The following is a 24657-nucleotide window of genomic DNA, read 5'->3' as shown; positions in this document are numbered from 1 at the left end:
ACTCCTGCTGTCAGTCCTTGTTTGGTTCCCATGTTTTTGATAAGTAAGGTTTTGTCCATTTCATCTCCTGTGGACTCCAGGAATAATGAAAAAAATGTTTTAACTAGATGGTGTAGTGACCTAGTTCTAAAATTATTTGGCCTGATCATTTAGTTGAAGCAAAATTTAGAGTTGATGGCTGAAATATCAGTTCTTTCATCAAACAAAAATATAAGTTCTTTCATCAAACAAAATTGAGATATTAGTGAAAAATAATGTGATTTGGGAAATAAATTCATTGCACTTACAGAAAAGCTAACGTCTAATAAGATATCTGAAATTGAGAATGAGTTAGTGACTGAAAAGGTAATTATTGAAGATATGCCATATACAGTGTTTCAGTTAGTTAATAAAAATGCTAAAAACACAATATTAAGATCAAGTATGGGTTGAACTTTACCACTGTAGGTAGCCTTGCTGAAATGTTGGGAAAAATATTGTCTCCCCTGCAGTCAAGGTTTTGGATGTTGAGACTGTATCAAAAACAGTTATTCAAGCTGTGATTGGCAGAATGGAAAATCCAGCAATAGATTAAAAGGGACTGAGCCGGCCAATCAGCTTAAAATAAATAAAAAATGCATAGTTGGTTACAGCGCATTAAATGAAGGTTTGGTAACACCAAGGAAGGACCCATTTCTTGTGTGTTACTTGGTTCAAAGTGAACCAGTGCTGTTGAGAAGATTAAGGACTTTGTTAAAAGCGCAGTGATTGCTGATTCAGTTGTATGCACTAAATTAGTCATCATAAAGTCTGAATATAGTCATTCCATATTGTTAGTGAGGATAATTATACATTAAATGCTTCTGAAAGGTAGCTGAAGGGGGTCCTGGTATTGCCTTTTTATGGTAAATTAAAACCTGAATATTATAGAGGTTTTTAGCTTCCATAAAAAGTTTTTAAAATATTATTATTTTCTCTTTATTAATATCTTATTCTTGCTTTCTGATGTTATTGATAGAAGCCCGTATTCATATAACTAAAGCAGGTTTAGTAATCGCAGTCTTAGACCAGTGATGTACTATTACATATTTAGGCATTTTACCATTTATATAAACTATATACATATTCATAATATTTAATACAATTTATATTAATATTAATCTGTATGGGGGTATATATATACTCACACACAAAAGATAGAAGATGATATATATATATATATATATATATATATATATAATCATCTTCTATGTTGCTTCCTGAAGTGTTCCACATATATTTATCCCACAAGCTTGTATGGGATTCAATTTACTATCTTTTCATAGTCTGTTATGTAATGATGTGAATTTAATTAAAAAATAGTTACTCCATTTTTTATTTATTTTTAAATTGTATAGATTTTATAAAAGACAATTATTTTTTTTTTGTACCTTTATATCCAAAAAATAAGGTGTGTGATATCTTGCTTTTTGATACAAATAAATCAAATTTGAAATTTAAAACCCTAAAATCAAGTTAGTAGTGTATTTTTTATATTATGTTTGGAATTTTTATTTCTATGGATCAGTTTTTTTATTTAGTGTATTTTGAATTGAATAGAATCTTTTCGGGGAAATTTTTATTTTCTATTAAGGTCATTATGAAATTGAACCATGTTCATTTTGACTGAAAACTTCATGTTAACTTTGAAAGTATTTATTTAATTGCTTTCATATTCATCTAAATTCATAGAAAATGTTTTAAAAATGTAACCACTTTATAAATGTTTCTTTTTAGAGTCCTTCAAAAAAATCTAACATTCTTTTTACTGAGTGCTTTTTCCCAACAAACCTTGAGATTTTATTAGTTAATATAATTTAAATACCTTTAAAAGTATAAGAAAAAGAAACTTACTTTCGAGAGAGGTATTTTAAATATCCTCCTTTTATTATTAGAATTAAATATAAAGGAAGAGTTATGTTGGATAGCTGTAGGAGTAAATTGGAAAATGAAAATCAAGAAAGTGTTCAAAAATTACAAAAAAGATTGCATAAAATTGAAAACTGATTTAAAACATTATCACTAGATGCTGAATAATTAATATGTATATATAAAGTAGTACCTACTTGATATTCTGATGCTTAAAAATTAAGAGACTGAGGGATTTTTCATCATCTAATCTGACGTTGACAGTTGCTTAACAATTGAAGTGGTCATGTAGTTTTAATATTAATTTTTTTTTTAAAATGATTTCTAAGTAATTTCTTAGTTTTGAGTTTATTTCAAATAAATATCTAAATATCCTTCTATAGAAAATCAAATATCATTATTTAACACACTTTATTTTTCAAATATTTCAGTTTCATCATGAGTAAATCATAAATATAAAAAAGTCATTACAGTTTTTACAGTTTTTTAATGAATTTTGACTACTGTTCATAGAAGAATGATTTGATTGTAAAAATAAGGTTTTGAAATTGTGTAATTTTTAAAACTTTTCTGGAAAATTAAACATAACTTGTTAAAATTTGTTAATTAAAAATTATTATTTAATTATATATATACTTTTTTTTATAGAAGTAAACGCATTCTAGAAAATAAAGGATTTTGGCAGATATTAGAAATATATCGAAGGATGGAAGCAAGGTCTGTACCTAGTGAAGTGAAAAAAGGACTTTATAGGGCATTTGTTAGAGTTGGTGCTGGATTAATTGATTACAGAACTAGAAGTTGTGATGCATTATTACAACACTGGGTTAAGGTTTGTATTAGATTGAGCATTTGTTTAGATTTATTTGATATATTTGAAATATTTTTTTTCCTTTTTAAATCTTGGGATTGTATTTAATACAGAATTATCTAATATTAATGTATATTTCGGAATATCCTTATCCTTCAAAAAACATATTTCTAAAAGAAAGGTTATTTCTTAAGGAAATAACCTTTCTGTTTGTTTCTTCTAAAGGTTACTTCTTAAAGAAAGGTTTCATAAGAATTTTTTTTAATTTATGATTTAAAAAAAATTACCATCTGTTTATAATGTCATAATAATAATATAATGTGTTTATGATGATGTCATTTGCATAGTTAAAGTGTGAGAAAAAATTTATGTTAATTAAACTAAATGACATAATATCTCCTATTAAATCCTAACCGTTTCAGTTTTTAAGATCAGACCAAACAGAATGTGCATAATATTTTATGACAAGTGTTATGTACTTGTATATATTTATACAGTGTTAATAAATAAAATTAGTTAATAAAAGCAGTGATCAAAAATAAAAATCATACTTTCTGCTTCTTTGTTTCTTGTAATATAGAAGCACTTTTGTACTGATCACTACTTCATCAGATATTATAAAAAACTTTTTTTTAAAACATTAAATTAGAAACGAAGTTTGTTTCATCTTTTAGGTCAGTTAATTAAATGGCAATTAAATGATTAATAAAAAATGATCGATAACAATTTTATTCTGCTATCAGATAATCATATATTAAATAAATTTTATAATTTGTTTAAACCATTCATTATCTTCAAAATGTAATTGTTCAGTTATAATAGCACTATTATTTTATTATGTGGATTTTTTCAAGAGATTGGCAGTTTTTTAGAAAACCCCATAATCAGAAATCATTATTGACAATATTTCTATATATTTACTCCATCAAAAAATTGTTATAATAACACCATGATTAACAGAGCATTGAAATATATATTGATAATTCAATATTAAAAAATGTATAGCTATCAATAATGGATGTAATATAAAAACTATTAATATTTAAATCTAACAATAAAACATAATCTGCTCTTTCAAATAATAACAAAAATGTTCTACCCATAACGTATATAAAATATATGTTAATAACACATTTATTTTTTTTTTTTAAATATCTTTCTAACTTAATTATAATAATAATTTAAAATAACATTCTAGATTATATATTTTTGAATCGATTGCCCCTAAATTAACTGGACTACCAAAAATTCAGTATTTAATTAAGTATTCTGTTTAAAATTCAGTATTTTGAGTTTGATAACAATTATTATATACAAAAACATACCTTGCCTATGGGATTTCTACTATCAGGAATTATGAATAAATATAATAATATTATTGAAAATATTACCAAAACTTACAATAAATAAATATTTAAACCAGCATATAAAACTAATAACCACATAATAGAATATTTAAAAAAACAAAAATAATAAAATAAATAATCTGTCTGGAATTTATAAAATTAAATGTAATGATTGTGATGATATTTATATAAGAAAAGCAAATAGATCCTTTAAAACTAGATTTCCCGAACATTATAGAAATTATAAAATTAATAGATTAGGTTTATCTAATATTACACATCGCCTAATAAACATTCTATTTTGATTTTAACACAAATTTAGAAATATTAGAAACTAATAAAGATGATATAAAATGAAATACATTAGAAAAATATTGTATATTTAAATACAAATAGAATTTCAATTTGATAAACCATCAGACAGTTTGAGGGAGATGGTCTTATAAAAACTGGAATAGATAACAGCACTCATTAAAATTAATATGCAATTTTCTTTATTTTAGTATTTTTATTATGTAATAACGATTATTTCAATCATGACTTTGGATGCAGGATATGTGAGAGTACTTTCTTGAAAAATAAAGATAAGATATGTCATATCTCAATATTCTATATATATTGTTGCCACATTCATCTGAGCTTCATATCGGTGAACGCAATGCTAGCAGCTCAGATGTAGTGGGAGTACTATATAAGTACGCGCCTGCAGAAGTGTCAGTTCCATCTAGTAGTAGCTGACCGTGCAGCTCTCCTACCACAGTGGTGCTGCAGCACCACCACTCGTAGGCTCCAATAAAAGAGCAAATACCACAGTGAATTTTCAATTCATTGTTGACTACAACCTGGAGAAAAAGCAGAAGTTCCCGGACTGGATCAATGTGGGACCTCCCGATGGATGCCAATAATTTTGCTGGAGCAGAAGGCCTGGCCAGCCTTCTGCTCTAAATAGCCACTGGGTGCAGATCACCGGGATCACTGGGAATAGCCACCTTCCCACCCCAGATCACCGGGCTTCAATTGCCCTGGCCGGTGGACCCAGCAGCAAGAGCCGGCCCAGCATGGATTGAAGAACCACCTTGGCTGTGCTGGCAAAAGATGACAGACATCGATCTGACACTGTGGGGCTCTGGTGGCCACCATTGCCATGCTGTAGTGGGGACCCAGCTCCCACTGATGGGAAGCTCAGTTTGATTCCAGGATGAGCCGCAACTCCCCGACTGCAGCCAAGCCATCATTACCAGAGATCAGGTTCCAGAACCAACAGATATTATTAAGAACATTGTTATAGATTCTGAAATAATTCCAACAGAATGAATCTTACAGAAAATGAACAATTACTTAATATTATCAGCTAAAATATCCGAAAAGTTAAAAATACCAAATTTACTAATAAACCATTTCTCAACAAATAAATAGTTTATCAATTAAAAGAAAAATGAAATACAAACAAGCTTTCAATAATAAAATCAGTAATAAAAAAAAGATAAAACAAATACACCTGCTTTCATGACAGATGAAAAATATAGTGACTTACAAAACAATATGTTGTTGATAATATATTTGAGAAATTAATGTCCTGACTAACAAATTTCTAAAAGTTCTATGAAATAAAAAAAAAAAGATCAATTTTTAATTATAATAATAATTTAAAATTCCATTCTAGATTATCTATTCTTTTGAATTGATTGTCTCTAAATTAACTGGACTATCAAAAATTCAGCATTAATATTATCAGTGAAAAGTATTGGGTATTGCATTGTTAAAGCATAAACAGTTCAGTACAGAAAAACATTCCCAAGGTGGTAAAAAACGCTGTCATATTGAAACTACTATGGAAACATTTTTTTGTGTACTTAAATGAGAGGTAACTCATGTTTTTAAGTATGTTTTAAAGGTAGTTTTTAATGTTACCTCTTATAAAAATGATGTTCAATTGAAATGATCTGTGCTACAGGTTATTAAAATGAAGAACAAAGTACTTTTATGTATAATTTCCTACAATTCCTATTGATTTTCTTTAAATAAATTGAAATTGATATCACTAATACAACTAAGAAGAAGAACTTTTAAAATTCTGTAAAACTCAATTTTTACAATCAGTTGTTTTTAAGATGCAGTTCCTTAAAGACAAACTTTCTTTTTTGTGAAGCAAACTAAACTGGGTTTTGTTGTATTAGTAGTTATTGTTAACACCAGTCATCTGTTATGAGATTGTTTTTATGATTAAAGACCCAGTTTATAGTATTGTTTTAGTAGCTATATTATGAGTGGAAAATACTTTTAAGTTTGACTTAGTTAATTAGGACTATCTGTAATTTATCTACCTGAAACTATAAGCTTGAGAAAAACGTTTCTTTTTAAGAAAACTTTTTATCTTGGTTTGAAATTGTTACCTTATTAATTTTTTAGATCCTTTACAAAATACTTTTGTTGGAACATCATTTCTTTTATTCTATGCAGCAACTTCAGTTCATATTTCCTATTGGTGTGGCAATTAGTAAATTAATGAGGTATATTTCTTGATGTGCTTTTTTTAGTTTCATTTATCCTGCTTATTTGATTCAATAAAGTTGATTGGTTATTTTGACAAAGTTACAGTTTTTCTGTGCCATTTATTTTATGATCTTTATTTTGTTTTATACTTAATCACAATACTGTGCTTTTAGGCAAATTTCATGAGAGCTACCTATTGTAATAGGTACCATGATTCGACTTCTGGAAAATTTTTACATATCTTGGCATTTCAGATTCCCCAGACCCCAAAACTATCATCAGTTCAGAAGTTTATATACACATTTATATATATATATATATACTTCACTTTCTTGTGGACATGATAACTGCCGTAATTTTGCACCAATCCCTTGCAAAATGTTACATAAAATAATAAACGAACTCGATCATGCCCATTAATGAACTTGGTCAAGTTTGTTAATGGACAAAATTGGACCATTGGGGTGGAAATGGGGGGCTTTTTCGAAAAAACAAAATATCGCTATAAATTTCTTATTAAGTAAAATATCAAATTCATTTAAAGCTTCTATTATTCTTTGTATAAGGGCCTAAAACTTATGTCCAAGTAAAGTTGTTTGATATCACCAACCATTGGTTCAGTGGTGGAAAAAATGGGGTTTCAAAGACAAAAAAAATATACCTCCCTTAATAGGCACAGTATTGAATCGGTTCAAAGTGGTCATTAGTCTTCTAAACATTACCTAAAACTTTTGTCTGAAACAATTTTTGATATGACCAACCCTTATGTCAAGGGATGACCAAAATGTTGCTGGAATTGTAAGAAGAGGCTTGTATGCTAATGTGAAACTTTTTTTCACATGCAACCATTGTCATATTGAGTAAATTTGAAAGTATTCTTAACTTTAAGGTGGAAATCTTCTTTATCCCCTACTTAGCAACAGTAAAATCTACCTCCACCATCCGTCGTGCTGATAGGGATTTTTTATTTTTAAACCAGTGACTAACTTTTGTTTAATCTTTTGTTTTTTTTTTTAATTTAATCAGTTTGGTTTTCAAATTAATATTTATATATAAAATAAAAAAAAAATTATATTATAATCATTAATGTTGATATATAATTATGTCAAAAATTGCTTTATAATTAAGATAACAATTTTTTAGGTACTTAAACCACTACAAGATAGGTTACAAAATATAGTTTGTCCTCCTGAAAAATTTTCTCGAACTTTCCAAGAAGAAACTACAAGGTATGAAGTATCAGATGTTCTTGAATGTTTAATTGGTGAGTATCTGTAAAATACTTTTTCATTTTAGTAAAAATAAATTGTAAGTAATAAAGGATTTTTTAACCTATTTAAGCCCAAGTATGAATCTGTTATTGTAATATTATTTTAAGATAATCACAGAATAATTTGTTCTGTGACTATCCAAACAAAATATGTTTGAAGTATTATAATAATGTTTATAGTATTATATTATAATTTGTGATATTAACCTGTACTTGTAACTAAAATTGGAACAGTACGCTCAAAAGATTATTAAATATTTTTTAGGGTGGAAATTATGAAAACAGAATATTTAGAACTGGATATTATATATTTTATTTGTCTAATTACAGCTTATAGTGGTACTTAAAAATAATTCTTAGTACGCCCTCTTACATCTAGAATAATTCTTTAAATTCAAAACTCATTTAATTTGGCCTATAAACTTTATTAGAAATTTATTTCTGTGTTTTATTCCTATTTCCTTTTATTAATCTTATTACTATTTATCTAGTTATTCTTTTTGTGTAACTTTTCATTAAATGGAATGTGATAGACATTTTTGAATGTAATGGAACAGCATGTTTTTGTACCTCATTGTTTAATTTATGTTGTGGGTGTATTTATATATTTGTTATGTGAATGATATTTTCATATAATCTGTCACTTTAATATTATTTTTTTGTCAAATGAAATAGCTTCATAAAACTGCCTAGTTTCTGAAGATATTAATACAGATTGGATTATTGCAGAGAACAGTATTATCCATATATATTCAGTGCTTCAACTAACATAATGTATTGCATACAGAAATTTCTCTCTTAAATTGGTACAGTGGTAACTATCATAAAAAGAAAATTATTTTAAAAATGGAAAGGTGAGGTTAAATGGATTAATTATCATTGTGATAAACAAAATCAATTATTAGGAATTTATTGATGTTAAATTCAAAACATTTAGTTGGTTCTTCATAACAAATGAAATATAAGGTTGTAAAAGAAATTACTCTGTGGTATATTTCTTCTGAATGGTAATAGCTTTTGTTGAGTGAGTGAAACATACAACTTAACAATTAATGAATTCATTTATTATCTGTAATATTTTAATGATTTTTAGTTATTTGATATAACCATTTTTCCATCTCTCAAGTTGTGTACTATGTCAACTTATTAATTGTGAGAAAATTCATTTATTTATTTTATTTTCTCATCAGAAGCATTATTCTAAACTAAATCTAAATTAAATCAAAAAATTATATCTGAAAATTCCATTGGAAGATTTATATCAAACTAAATTAAATTTAAAAAATAAATTTACTCTATGGATTAAAACTGTAACAATATAAGAACAAGTATAATTCAATATATCTGTATTATACTTGTTTTTGTTGTTATTATACTCATAATGTGTATATACACATCACAGTTCACAGATTGCTTAAATAATATTGCACTAAAAATTAAGGATGCAAGTACGTTCTTTGTTGCCTCAAGAAGTTAAGAATGCACCGTGTACATTTGGCTGAACAAAGATGACTTTGAAGCAAATGGGCGGGCTATAGTCTGCGTATCGCCACAGTCACGTGCAACAGAGTACATGGCGCAACCCCCACCTCTGTAAAGTTGTCCTGCATCTTATAATGCTTAGCTCTGTACTAACACATTTCTGTCTTTACTGAGAACTGTAGTACAAAACTTTTTAAATGGTTACCATATTGTAAACAGTCATTGGAAAAATGCAAAAAATAATTATTTATAAAAACTATGAAACACTGAAATTGCATTGTTTTACTGTGAAGAATAGAGTATTTTTAATGTATAATTTTCCAAAATTCTTACAGATTGTTTTTAAATGAATTGAAACTAGGAGTATAGAAATAAAGAACAAAGTTTTATAATAACTTCACTATTTACCCCACTTTCTCTTTCATACTGCAACTATCAAGAACTTGAATTACATGCAGAATGAGTGTGCAGTCAAAATTTTCCATTAAAAACCTGTAACATAATAATGATATGAATTGGTGGTTTTTTTTATATTCTCTCTGCAACATATTATATTCTTGTAAATCACTTCTTATAGTATTGTGATAAATATTAAAAAAAAAAGTTGTTATGTAAAGAAAAACGTTTTTGTATATACAGCAGTGGTACCCAAATTTTTAGATTCTAGGCGCTCTTGCTGGATATAGATTTTTCTACGATCGAATTTTAACAAATACACTTTGCGAAGCCAATATTGTTTTGGGTTTAATTGATAAATTCAATGTTAAATTTAATTGAACAAATTCAATTAATTTTAACAATTAGTAGGATGGATCACGGGACATTTTCTCAAATTTAGTTTGTTGATTAATTTCATTAATTTGATAAATTTCTTAGCTATGGGTTTTGTTTTACAAATCTTTAACCTGCAGTTAATAAAAAAAACTGGATCTCTTTGTAGTATAACTGAAAAAAATCTTGGGGAGTAACATCCTAGAAATTGAAAGATTTGAAATAAGGATAATAACAGTCATATATTTTAATAATCTGGTTTCTGTTTATCTCCAAAGAACATGCAATGAAACATGCAACCTGAAAGAACATGCAAGTGAGAACATGCAATGAAACTTTAGTTTCATTGCATGTTCTCACTAATTAATTGTTATTGGCAAACAACAATGTACGTTTCAGATCCAGTTTGAAAAAAATATTTTTTAGACAAGTTTAATAGTTTATAGAGAAAATGTTGGTAATCCAAAAAATTAGAACTGAATTGATAAATTTTGTCATTTCAGAAATATAAATTTATTTAAATGCTGCGAAGATCATCCTGTCATTGGTGTTCTAATTATGTTTGCCTGATTTATTTTCTTAGATCTCAAAAAATAATTTTTTTGAGAAATAATGTATTTGCATAATAATAATAATAATAATAATAATCCAAGCATAAATTTATAATTATTTTACTTTAATCATAGAATATTTATTCTTATGATGCTTTTATATGGTAATTACTTCAATTTTCATAGTATCTAAATATATTTAATTTTCTAAGTATTTGGCACCATTGGTATTAATACAATTGTATAAATTAAATTTCCACTTACCAACAATTTAAAAAGTGTAAATCCTAGTTCTTTTGGAGCTGTTACTCCATCTTCAGGGATTTTCTAAAAGATGTTAATTTAAATTCAAATCAATAATAGTTTTAAAATTAAACCATGAACATAATAGTTCAATTTAAAAACAAGTAACAGCTTCAAAATTATTAGGATTTACACTTTTTAAATTGTTGGTAAGTGGAAATTTAATTTATAAAATCTAAATATATGATTGCTGTTTTTTTGTTGTTGTTTTTTAGGTTCAACACAAGGAACTAATATTCAGACTGCAAATTCATATTTTAACTTTATATTGCCAATATTAAATGAATGCTGTTCACTTGTCAATGTTTACCATAATTATCAGCAAATTATTGAATTAATATTGGAATTATTTTATGAAATTGCGCACACTACTCTCTGTTATCTCACTGAGGTATAGTAATATTTTATTTTAATTGATAATTTAAGTTAAATCTAATATCTGAAACAGATATTCTCTTATAAATTGAAATCTCTTTATTTATATCACTTTGCAATGACTTTTTTGTGTAGTTATGTACAGTGTAGAATTGGTATGCACGTCCAAATATTCTATGGAGTTTTACTATATCATTAATTGAATTATCCATTATACCATCTAATCTACTATGTTACTATTAATGCAAACTGAAATCTTTCTATCGACATAACTTATGTTTGTCATACAGCTCTACTGTAAAATTTTCTTCCAGTATGTTTGGTATTTTAATTTATTGACAACTATGCGGTAATTTTATTCTTACCATCCTTATAATGTATTCCTCAATGGTTCACCAAAATGTTATACAAATAGTTATAGATGAAATTGCATCCTAACAGCAAAATGTAATTATTTATTAAAATTATTCTGTTAACTTCAAACTACGTTTGTGTATATCCACATGTACAATTTTACTGAGCATTCTTCATCAGAACATTGTTTTATCAAATTTAATTAAATGTGTAATTATAATACTTATTTTTAAACATAAGTTTGAATAATAAATTAAATGTTTTATTTACATAAGCCTTTCATCATATTCAAATAGTATTTATTCAATAATTATATTTTTGTTGTCTTTATTATGTATATTTTCTTGAATATAATGGATTGAAAAGTTTTAGACTCTAGTAACTTGAGATTAAATGCAACATGATGGTGATATAGCTCATCTTCACCAGAGAAAGCAAAAAATCTTTTTCATCTGATTCACTGTTGAAAAATAATGAACTATTTTTCTTTGGGTAAAATAATGAAAACCTTGTTTTGTGATTTACAGTAAATACTTTAATGTGCAGTTTCTCATAACTAAAAAAGTATTTCTGGTTAATATTACGATATGATTATAAAATAAAAAGTGAAGCCTGCAATTTGTCTCCAAGAAAGTCACTCAGTCTCTTGTTTTTTTCCTTTAAGACAATAGGTGCCTTCTTAATGCTGCGTTAATTATGGAAATGAGAGCTCAAGTGGTGCTCCAACTTCCATATAGCTTAGATCTAGTATGGTCAAATTATCATCTGTTTAGACAATTTAAGGAGTTTTAGGAGGGAAGACATTTTATTCAAATGAGGAGCTCACTGATTCAGTGCAGAGGATAAATGTAATCAGATGACTTTCAAATCTGGTATTGAAAAACTTCCTGAGCACTGGACCATGTTAATTTCAATGATAGAAGGCTGTAAAGAAATTGTATGTCTCGCCTAATTGTACTAAATAAATAAATAAATTATAAGAATGAAAAATCTGTTCATATTTGAAGTCCCTTTGGTATAAGTTATCAACCACTTGAAAAAGACTGATTCAAAGCTTTTAAAAAATTAGATTTATTGTGGCTGGCCTTGCTCAACTGCATTTATCCAGTTTCCTATCTTTCTGCTGAACATTTCATGTGTGTACAAATGCTTTACCAAAGAAATAAACAAAATTATCACGTCATGCATTATTATTTTTGTTATTACTGTATTGTTAAATTATTATGTAGAAATTTTTGTATTTACCTTGTTTTGTAAACATAATACAAAACAAGGTAAATACACAAAATATATTTAATTAAATAAATATTATTTTGTGATAACAAAATATCTATTTTATAAAAACTAATCTTTGTTACTGTTATATCAATAATTCATAATTATTTATGATATTAGGGTCTTAACCAAAGTGGGCAGCTTTTAATATGTAGAATGACTCATGTGTTTAAAAGGTTTTAATTAAAAAAATTATGCACTAAAGGTTTTGGTGATAACTCTAGCATTTAATTTAAATTTTAAAATAGTAATACTGTCTGATATAAACTATGTTTTATAACAAATCATAACAATGTTAAATTCGTAAAATAAAGTTTTGTCTGATTATAGATTATTTTTATCATAGTTATAATAACAGGAATTATAATTTGTGTGCAATTTTTATGTAAGCTCTTTAATTGAATTGAGGATATTGAATTATTTACATGGAGAAAATAGTGATTAAAATGTACATAAACTGGGCATAGATAAAGTATTAAAAAACTTATAAATTAGTAACTACAGCCAAGTCAATAACAGTGTCTGTGAAAGTAAGGGTAAGGGCAAGTCCGAAGGCTATTATCGTTTTTTCCTGACAATATGATTATTTCTGTCCCATCAATTTCACTCTTAATTAATGACGTTTTTTTTCTTTTTTAAGTAAATATTATTTATTTTTATTATGCATTATTTATATAATAAGTTGGATCTTTACTTTAATTCTAGAGTGAAAAGTGTAAATTATTTCAATGCTGCCTGAGAATTGTACAAACTTATGCTTGCTTTAATACTAATCGTCATAGTCTAGAAGCTGCAGCTGAAGAAGATACTTATCAGGATATTTTGTTATTGATGAAACTTATGACAACTCTTCTTCCTAAGGATTTCATCGATTTGAGACCTTGTAAGTGTTCATATATAGATAATTTTGTTAATGGTTTTGAGCAGTGATATAGTCCTTTTACTGATGCTCTTTTAGTTAATTAAAGACAGGATCTATTATACTAATATCATATGCCGTATTCAGATGAAATAGAATAAAAAACAATAAAACAGCAGTTAGTGCTAGTTTTTGGAAAAGATGTTTTTGTTTATGTATAATTTACTGTGTATAATTTACTTCTGTCTAATTTTTTTCTGTAGCACAGATATTAATTATTTTTTTTTTAGTTCTGATTTGGATAAAGCAGAATTAAAATAATGCTGTTTTGAATAATAGGGGTTATTAGATAATCTAATTGATTTAGAAAGTAATTGATATTTTAAATTAGTTTTTCAAATCTATTAGCATCAGGAATAGACAATCACATATAATTATAAGAAACGCACAAATAAATGCACACATAATTATAATCAGTCAGTTAATTTAAAAAAATGTATCATCAGCAGTTCAAAAATTTCTGTAAGAATAAGTCTATATTCAATTAATATTTTGTAATTGCCTTTTAAGCATTTAGGGATTGTTAATTTTAAATGATTTGGAAATTGTATAGAAAGGTTAACCTTCAAAATCATCAATGAGTAGAGTGTTCGTTTGCTCATTGCTACAACATAGATCAAAGACCCAGGCCAATTGAATATCTTCCAGTCTCAGTATCTGTTTCTTATTATCTGTGTTAGTTTTCTTGTGTTGAATCTTTACTTTTTTAAATAACCAGTAAAAATGAAAATTTTGTAGCCTATGAACTGAGATTTTTGAGTGAATCGCTTAATTTTGATGATTTTTTTTTGAGAAATAAAAGGCAATATATTAAATGCTAGGTAAAGGAAGTACATTATATTAATTAAATGCAAATCTGCAAGAAGAATTCTACAGGTTAATTAATGATAATATTTTTGTTTCATTTATTACCCATATTCAAATTTTACAGTTTGTCAGACATTGTTCGGCTTAAAACAAATAAAAAAATTACCGTATTATGTTAACAGCATACCTTACCAATGTTCACAATTTATACAATATAGAAATACCACAACATAAATACACAATAAAGTAAATACTGTAGCACACAGTCTAAATAATAACAGTAATCATTTTTTTTTTTACTATAACATGTAGATTACATCATTGTCAAAATTAAGCTATTACATGACTTTTACTTATATAATCAGGATCAGAAAAAACAGTGCATACCACCCTTCTCCAAAATATTCATTAATTTCATATAATGCTTTTGTATCAAATATTATTTAGGGATTTTTTTTAATTTACTGTCCTGTAGCTCTTTAATTTCTTCAGGTAATAAATTAAAGAAAACACGCCCACTAACATATAGATCTTTCATCATAAATTTCTGAGCAAGCTGGTCTGTGTGAATGTCATTCCTTCATCTTGTTTATAATTTTGTATATTATTGTTGTAACTTCCCTTTATCTTTTATATGAAGAATTACTTTGTAAATTTATAAACAATACAAGGTGAATAGTTTTTGTTCACGTTAGATTTCTGTATATGATTATAAATTAAATTAAAAATTATTCTTATCTATATATATAAAAATCAATGTTTGTGTGTCTGTTGTTCCAACTTAACTCGAGATCTACCGGACAGATTTGTCTAAAATTTTGCACACCTACACTTTGAAGCCCTGCGATGAACATAGGCTAATATTTTTGGACCTCCGACATAATGAAATTTTACAACAAAATTTAAAACACTTTATTTCTTCTTTAAAGCGTATTTAATTTTCAAAATGACTTTGATTTTCAAGAAAAATTTAATTTTTAGCTAACATTTTTTTTCAACATTGAATTGATTAATTTTGAAAAGGGCTGAAGTTTTAATGTACAGTTATTCCTAAGTTTCAATTGATTTAGTGCACATGCATATGTAATCTTTACGATTCATTCATTTACAATTTTTTACAGCTGTTTAACAACATAAAAAAATAGCTGCTCTTGTTTATCATGTGTGTGTTACTAATTTAAAGTGTGTAAAGTATTTAACTCCAATCTTTTAAATTCTGTGATCTTTTTCAAAACATCATACCATGCCTAAATTACATTCTTCAATTGGGAGAAATACAAAAAAAGCATGTATGATGAAAACTGTTCGTGCGGCAGAGACTGAAGACGAAAGACAGTCAAGATTGGAAAGCAACTGAATACACACAGCCCGATCCTGTTCGACTGAAACAACTGAGCAACGGGAAATACGTTTAGAAAGCGGCCGAATACGCACAGATCAATCCCGCTCGACTGAAACAACTGAGCAACGGGAAATGTGATTAGGTTTGGAGGCGCACCCCCCATGTCGGTAAATTAAAAAAAAATGGATTTTCTGTTATCAGATAACGTATCTAAATTGCATGAAATTTTTTTTAAAAACATTGAGCTCTTAACTTGGAGTAAGGTTGATAATGTCAAAAATTTTCCAGTTGAAAAAAGAACTTTGGAAACCTGGAAAACCAAAGCACCGAGTGAAGCGAGGCCTGGCTGGGAGGTCCGGCGAAGCCGGGCCGAACGGCTAGTATATTTTTGTGACAATAATATTTTAATATGTATATCAGCAGAACCCTCCTAAATATCAGTTTCATATGCTAAATGTGAATGTACTGTTTCAAAATAATCTCAGTTTGCAAAAATTATTTAATGATTAGAGAAAATAAATAGCTCTACCTTTGTTTAAATAAAAAAAATATGTTTATCCCAAGCTAACTTTTTATTAACACAATACAAGACGTTTATGCTGACACTACAATTATTTATTTTAATTTCAATTTCAGGCTACTCTTGGTTGTTTATGAATTTAAAATTAATATAACACATCTTGGTCAGGTTAGAGTTTAAATTTAAATTTTAAAAAATTTTACAATTGGATCAGTATATAAGTTACAAGAAACTGTAAGTCAGTAAATTTGTTTTATTATATTAAGGATGTGTCATGTGCATATGTTACAATTTTAATGTTTATAGCCAGCCGCTGGCAACTCATTTGTATACAGAATGTACAGCAAGGAACCCAAAATAGATCCCTGTGGAACACCTTGGCCCACATTACCTTATTCCAACTGATATTTACTTTGCGAGTTATTCCTTCTGTATGTTGTTATTGGTTTTGTAAATACAAACAATTATGATATTAAATCAAAGGCAATTCCTCTAATAAGATTATATAATCTCTCAAGCAGTATATAATGACTTGTGCAGTCAAAGGCTTTTGATAAATCTATCGTAACCCCCTAAACTATTATTCTTATCTAATTGGGTCGTTACTTCATGTCTGTAATTAGCAATGGCAGTTTTAGTCAAAAGACCTTTCCTGAAACCATGCTAAGAGACCCACTGAGAATATTATTAACTTTCGCAAAGTAAGAAATTCAGTTTGCAATACCATTTCTAATAATTCACTAAGTATTGAAAACAGTGTTATGAGTTGGTAATTGTCTACTTCTTTATTATTATAAAGAAGACTTTTTATAGATTGACCTAATGACAATTTTTTTAGACCATCAGGATGGATATTCACCCATTGACAATGATTTATTTACTAAGTAATCAAGGAGTTTTATTAGTTGATGTTTACAGAATTTAATGACTTACAGATACAACGTTCCACCCAGTTCATTTTTGATTATTAAGCCCTATAATAATTTTATTTTTTTCATTAACAGTTGCTGGTTATAGAAGTATAGAATTTTGATATTTTATTTTCATCCATTGAATAGGTATTAACGATCTACATTCTGTTGAGTTTAGGTATTGCTTTTTAAATATATTTGATATTCTAATTAGATCTTCTATAGCTTCATCACCATAATAAACCATATTTTCCTGGAAAGATCTACTTTTTCTATTCTTGCTAATTTTATTATTATTATTTTTTTTTTACTTGATTGTTGATCTGTTCATTTATGATCATTTTATTGTTACTTTTTAATTTAAAGATTTTAAGATTTTCTAAAATGTTCATTTTTCTTTTAACATTTTTGAATTAATTTCATTGATTCTTCCATTTTGATTCTGATATATTGTTATTTTATTAAATGCATTGCGTAATTAGGATCGTTTTTTATTTTTAAAAGATCTTATATTTTTGTTATATCTTAATTTTAATTTACTTCCTGGTTGCCCAATATATGATTTGCATTTACATTTTACTTTGTATATGCCATTACTGTTGTATGTATATCTTTTTCTTCTATGTTACTATTAAAAATCTTTTTAGTGTATTATTTGTATTTATAGCCATTTTTATATTATGTTTTCTAGAGAATTGTTTAATTGGGTAAATTTCTTTCCCAGTAAATGTTAATTTACTCCATTTAAAGGTTTCTTTATTGTTTGTTGTTTTAATTTCATTTAATTTATTTCTATTTTTATTCATTTTTCTTATTATTTATTTTTTATACCTTTATTTTCTGCTATTTGAAAAATAGTGTTTAGCTCTTTTTTATATGTTGGTTTATTTACTGGTAATTTATGTATGTAGTCTATCTGTCATATATCTAAAAACCACTAATTTATACTCTACTGGGTGAGTTGAATTGTAAGCTATAATGTTATTTGTATAGGTTTATTTTTTCAAAATTTCAAAATCTAGATTATTATTATTTCTTTTTATTGTTAGGTCTAAAAAATTAATAGTTTAATCTTTTTCTCTTTTTCCACCATATATTTAATTTTATGATGGAATTTGTTCATTTCTTCCAGAATCTTTTCATTTTGTTTTCAATTACTAATAGAGTGTCATTCATGTACTGAATTTTTTCATAATATCTGATATATTATTTTTATTCTTTTTTTCTGCTTTGATTGATTTTTTACTTTATACTGGTTTTTTAATATTCCCATGTCTTTTAATATATTTGCAAAATATTTTGCTAATCTATATGCTGGCACATTTGTGTAATTTATTATAGTTCTTCTTGGTAAATTCTCTTTGTGGATTTTAACCTGTGTTCTCATAATTGGTATACTCTGATTTATGTTAATTACTTTTAATCATTTTATTTAATTTGTTTTTAATTTAAAAAATTTTTATTAATTATTATCTTCAATATTTATTTAATTCTTGAACCCCTTTTCTATATTGTGCTTTGCATGATTTATATTAGTATTAAGAATCTCTTCACCATATTTTCTATAAAAACTTTACCAACCTTCCATTTCTTTTTTTGATCTTTATATGTGTGCTGGAATTACAAGAGCTTTACGGTTGGAACATACAGTTTTAGTAGTTTGTAAGCAACTTGATTTGAAAACCATATTAAATATTTTATTAAACAATTTGCACATTTGATTAGTTGAATTGAGCATAAATAAGATGTGTCCCAATTAATGGAAGACAACCTTCAACATCTCTAATTTCTGTACAGTAACATCTCTAAAACTAATATATTTTGTTTCATTAATATTAGACTTTTATCTTACTGAATTGATGTATGAAATCTGGGACAGGTGATTCGATAGATGATTGTTGATTTTGAGTGTCACATCAGGGTAATAGCGAAAGGATGTTATTATGTAGTCCACTATCACTATTGGCAATAATTCTAATTGGTAGTTTGATTACATTTTTTTTTCTTTATAATATCGCCACATAAGATTGAAGCTTGTGCGTGGGATATGGAAATGTAGTGTATGAAAAATGCCATGCCTGACCGGGATTTGAACTCAGGACCTGTGGGTGAAAGGCTGAGATGCTATTGCTTGTGCCGCAGAGGCAGACAAGTTAGCTTATACTCATTCATTAGATCCTGAAAATATTTATAGTTTCCATCATTGGACAGAGAGTTAACATTTAGATTTCCTGTGGTTATAATATTTTGTACAATATTAATCGACAATAATCTATCAAAGTGCACCAGAAGGGTGTTGGGTGAGGTATAGGAGATCTGTAAATTCTTACTATTAAGTACTTGATTTTATCAATATATAAATTAGCAATAGCTAATTGAAACGCCATTTCATTAGTTAGTTCATTGAATTTAACTAGTGAAAAATTTTTTTTTTTTTTAGTGTGGTTCACTTCAAACCTTGCTTCATATGTATAGGTGGACCTACAGCCCCACCTTTATGCATCACACAGCAAAAATAGGATGCTAATTCATAATTTAAAAAATATCAATATTTTATTTTTTCAAACCATTTTTAGTCAAAATAATTATGTATGGATCTAATGATAAGTATGTACGTCAAATTTTAAGTATTGTATGTTTTGGTGGAAAATGCCTCTTATTATCTACCTTTACACTCTCTGTAGGAAACATAATTTCAGTAAAAAAGCCTATCCAATCCTCACTGTTCTGTGAGTCAAATGATGAATTTTTGCTTAACTTTAACATTTACTGTGTTAACAGATTTCTCTTTTCATATTTTGTATAAATGAAAACCATGTTATGTGAAGCAATTTTGTTTTGATATTTCACAGTTTATCATAGACACATTTTTAAAATGCTTACACAAAGAAGCTATTGTATTAACCCTTTAACTTTTGCATTAACACAGAAGCTCTTTTTTACAAGTTTATTTGAGTATATTAGTAAACATAAAGTTTTCTTAAGTTTTTCCAGTTTTCCCCATCTTTACATGCAGTGTCATTTGTCCCAACACATTACCATAACATCATTTTTCCCTGCATCCGAACATTTAATTTTGATATTTTTAAGGTAGTCGCTAGGAGGAAGAGGATAAACAAGAGCCTCTGCATGTGTCCATTGCTATGCAATATCCCTGATATAACTCTGGCTTGGCTGTCCCTAATTATTTTCTCATGTAATTTCATTGTATTCACCGTTTTATCCATTGATATTTCTAATTTCTTAAATTTTCCCATTTTCTTGCTCATTTCTTACTTTCTGAATGGAACCGAAATAAGAGTTGTTGTTTTGTTAGATTTCCTGATGTTGGTATCTAGGTCCATCAAGATTGTTAAATCTGATTTCTCTAGTAATTAAATTTTACAAATTTTGACTAGCAAAACTTTTAAACATATTATATGATGTCTTCTTATCTTTTACTTCTTCAGATGAATCTCTTCATATTCACTAAAAGAAATCAAATTATTAGGGTCCTTGCTAGTTATGGCATCTGAAACCATTCCCAATGAGGTTATGTTTGCCTATGTATTTGCTTGATTGTTTTTAAACTTCATTATCTTGAGAAAGATCATTTATAGTTATTTGTAGTTTTTGATAATATTCTTTTTAACCTGCAGTTCAAGCTCAACTTGCTTATTTGCTTTCTACAGTCACTTAGAATACAGCTAAATACACCCCATTTTTCATTTATACTAAAAAAAAACTGTTATTCATTATATAGTCTAAACATAAAGCACTATTTATAACATTATTTACATTATTCCCACAATCACACTTCTGAAAAAACACATTCCTTCTGTTAGCTTCTCCATCAACACCAACACACTGGTCACCATTTTTCTAATTGTGTAAGTTTTTTCGTAGTTAAAAACTGTTGATTATATCCATTGTGTTTTCCAGAAATGTAATATTTAACTATTAAACATTTAAACTATAATTTTGCTATTCTATGCAGCAAGCAGTTCTGAGCTGGATGACGGAGTGTGGGGTTAATTTTTGGTATGTTAGAGAGGGAGAACCAGCTTGGTTAGCTCCTTCGCTCTGTTCTGTCATCTGTAAAAGCATGAGTGAGCAAGAGATTCCATCATCTGCTGCACAACGTATAATCATGAAGTTTTTAACTAATGAAGGCATTAAACCTGTGGAAATTTTAACTCATTTAAAGGTACAGTTTGGGGATGCTACACTGTCCCAGAACCAAGTAAATACATGGGCCAGACAATTTAAGGGCAGGCAAGAAAGTGTAGAAAACGAAAGTCATGATCGATGCCCAAGGTCAAGTCTCACAGCGCATAACATCCGTGCTGTTCGAGAGCTTATCGAAGGTGATCGCTGGTTCTCTGTTAAAGAAATCATCTCAGAACTGGATATCAGCTATGGGAGTGCTCAATCCATTATCACTGATCATCTTGGCTTTAGAAAAATTAGTGCTTGATGGGTTCTGAGGTTGTTGACTGAAAATCAGAAACAAGTCAGCTTGGAGATCTGAGAGACTTCTGAATCAGTTTCAGCAAGAAGGGGATGATTTTTTGAGGCAAATGTCACGTACCATGAGACATGGGTCCATCATTACACACTGGAGTAAAAATGGTGAGTAAGGAGTGACAAAGGAAGGATGAGGGCTGCCCAGTGAAGGCCAAAACTCATCTGTCAGCCGGAAAAGTTCTAGCAAAGATTTTTTTTGACGCAAGGGGAGTTTTACTCATTGATTTTCTTCACAATCAATGAATGGTGAATGTAGCTTACTATTGCCAGCTGCCTACTAAAACAAAAGACAGGGTATGCCTATCAGAGATATCACCCTTCTCCATGACAATGCCAGGCTGCATACTGTGATTTCGACAAGGATAAATTGGAAAAAATGTAATAGGAAACCCTCTACAATCCTCCCCACAGACCAGATTTGTCCCCCTGTGACTATGTTTTGTTTGTACCCTTGAAAGAAGGAGGTGAAAAATTCAAAAACACTGAAGATGTCGAAAAGCACATGAGCAATTGGTTGACAACTCATCCTCAAACTTTTTATGAACGAGGAATATTCAAGATTCCAAATCATTGACAAAAGTGTGTAGGTTGTACAGGAGACTATATAGAGAAATGATGAAGGTATGAATTGTGTATGTTATAATTAATTAAATTTATAAAATAAAATTACCAGTTATTACTGTTTAATGTTTGTTAAATTCATTTTTGTGTTACTCATAAATAATTTATACCTCCCCTTATTTTCTTATTTATTTGTTCCTTTTAGTATTAGTAACTTTATAAGTAAAACCTCATTCTTTCTGGTATTGTTTTTATTATTCTTTCCACATCTTTTGTTTTCACTTCTCTTTTAATTGGCTTATTTCTTCAGCTGTAACTTTTTTTATTTTTTATTTTATTTGTGATGGTTTGATCATTTTTCTTGAAGTTGGTGTTTTTGTCCAGTTACAAAAAAACAAAATTGACTATCCCTCATATCTCTAAAGTAAATGGCAAAAATCTACTAGCACCTTTGCCATTTCCTTATTAATACCTAATATAAAACAGCTGTTCATATAACCATATATTTACTACTAACTTTACAGTGTTGCCACTTTGACTCCCAAAAAAACTAGTCTCATTTTATTTACAGACCTCATATGAGTTAGCTAACTTTTATAAGAGAGTTAAATTTGTTAATCTTGAAGTCTGTGACTCAAGTATAAATAAAACTAAAGTTCAGATTTATCTATAACATATTATTACCTTTGTTATAATTGTAAGTTGAAAAATATTTCTGGTTTTATTTATTATAATAAAGATTTTTCTACTTTTATTTTTTTGTTTTAACAGCTGAAGAAGATCAGTTAAGTAATGATTTTACAATAATGGCATCAGATGTCTGCATATATGGTTTAAATGTAATTATGCCGTTAATGACTGTTGATCTTCTAAAATTCCCTTCATTGTGCCTGCAGTATTTTAAGGTGATATTATCATTAATCATTTCATTAACTCACAGATCAGTATTAACCATTAATATTTATTATTGTTTTAGAATTAGTGTTAATTATGTTTAATCATTATGATAAAAAGTTTTTTTTAAGTAACTCATACTGTTATCATTTGCTTATTTTTTTTCTTTTTAATTTTGAAACAAGTGTTATTCTTAATAGTAAAAACTCTTCATTAATGTCTCTTGATGTAAGAGTTTAAGGTTGATCAGGTTTTTATTAGTCTACTAAATAGTATATCTCCCCATGGTCATTATTTTATAACTTGACATGTGAGTTATAAAGATTTAAAATTATTAAGACAATCTGTGTTTTCACCAAATGTGAAATTTGGCAAGAAATGTTTTTTTGGACTTTCATATTGAAGGTACTAGCTAAAATTGAAATGCAGTTGTTGGTAATTGTGAATAAATGACCACTCCAATACTGCTGTGAAATACTTTAAAAGTTGAGCTGTGCAATACAATTTCAGGAACCAGAATGGCTGATTAAGGGTGTTACACTCTTATAGAATTACTTGTATCATTATTTTGTATCTGCTTACTGAAAAAAAAAGTTTGAGTGGGATGTTTTCAATCACCCACACTATCCTTTGGACTTATGTATGAGTTACTATTTAAAGTTAGGAATTTTTTTGTTAGCAAGCAGTTTGTGAGTTGTAATTAATATAAAAAAAAAGCTATTAAGCAGTTAAAACAGATTGGCAGTTAGCTATCTGATGAAATTTTACCTATCTTGTGGTTCATAATGACAGTTGCACTCAGTATTGGCTGCAATTATCTATAGAAGTACGAGACTATATTTTTTTACAAAAGCATTCAGCAAACCAAAACATAATAATTTGATGATTTTAATTTAATTTAATTTAGCACACACAATCCATCTGAGAAAAAAAGCACTTCTCATTACTTTTAACATAAAAATGAAGTAAAAATAACTTGTAATAAAAATATCTCTTTTAGCATGCCGGAAGGCAGAGGTAGAATTCACCGGTGCTAAGTAGAGGATAAAAAATATTTCCACCTTAAAGTTAAGAAAAACTTTAAATTTACTCAATATCACAATGACTGCATGTGAAAAAAGCTTCACATGTTTAACATAAGACAAGCCCCATCTTCTTACACTTCCAGCAACATTTTGGTTATCCCTTGCCATAAGGGTTGGTCATATTAAAAATTATTTCAGACAAAAGTTTTAGGTAATATTTAGAGAACTAACGACCACTTTAGACCGACTCGATA

The 24657-nt window shown here is 27.8% G+C and overlaps 1 protein-coding gene across 1 annotated transcript in view; it reads left to right on the top strand.

The window, feature by feature from the left end:
- Positions 1-24657, top strand: part of LOC142328481 (exportin-4-like) — a 96735-nt gene that overhangs the window by 55679 nt on the left and 16399 nt on the right. The window contains exons 16-20 of the mRNA XM_075372298.1: positions 2536-2719; positions 7681-7801; positions 11130-11305; positions 13624-13801; positions 23256-23389. Of these exons, the coding sequence (XP_075228413.1) occupies positions 2536-2719; positions 7681-7801; positions 11130-11305; positions 13624-13801; positions 23256-23389 (793 nt within the window). The remainder of the gene's footprint in view (positions 1-2535; positions 2720-7680; positions 7802-11129; positions 11306-13623; positions 13802-23255; positions 23390-24657) is intronic.

Source organism: Lycorma delicatula, chromosome 7, assembly GCF_047948215.1.
Source record: "Lycorma delicatula isolate Av1 chromosome 7, ASM4794821v1, whole genome shotgun sequence".
NCBI classification, from domain to species: domain Eukaryota; kingdom Metazoa; phylum Arthropoda; class Insecta; order Hemiptera; family Fulgoridae; genus Lycorma; species Lycorma delicatula.
The sequence above is the reverse complement of the archived record's forward strand: the minus strand, read 5'-3'. Positions and strand labels throughout refer to the sequence as shown.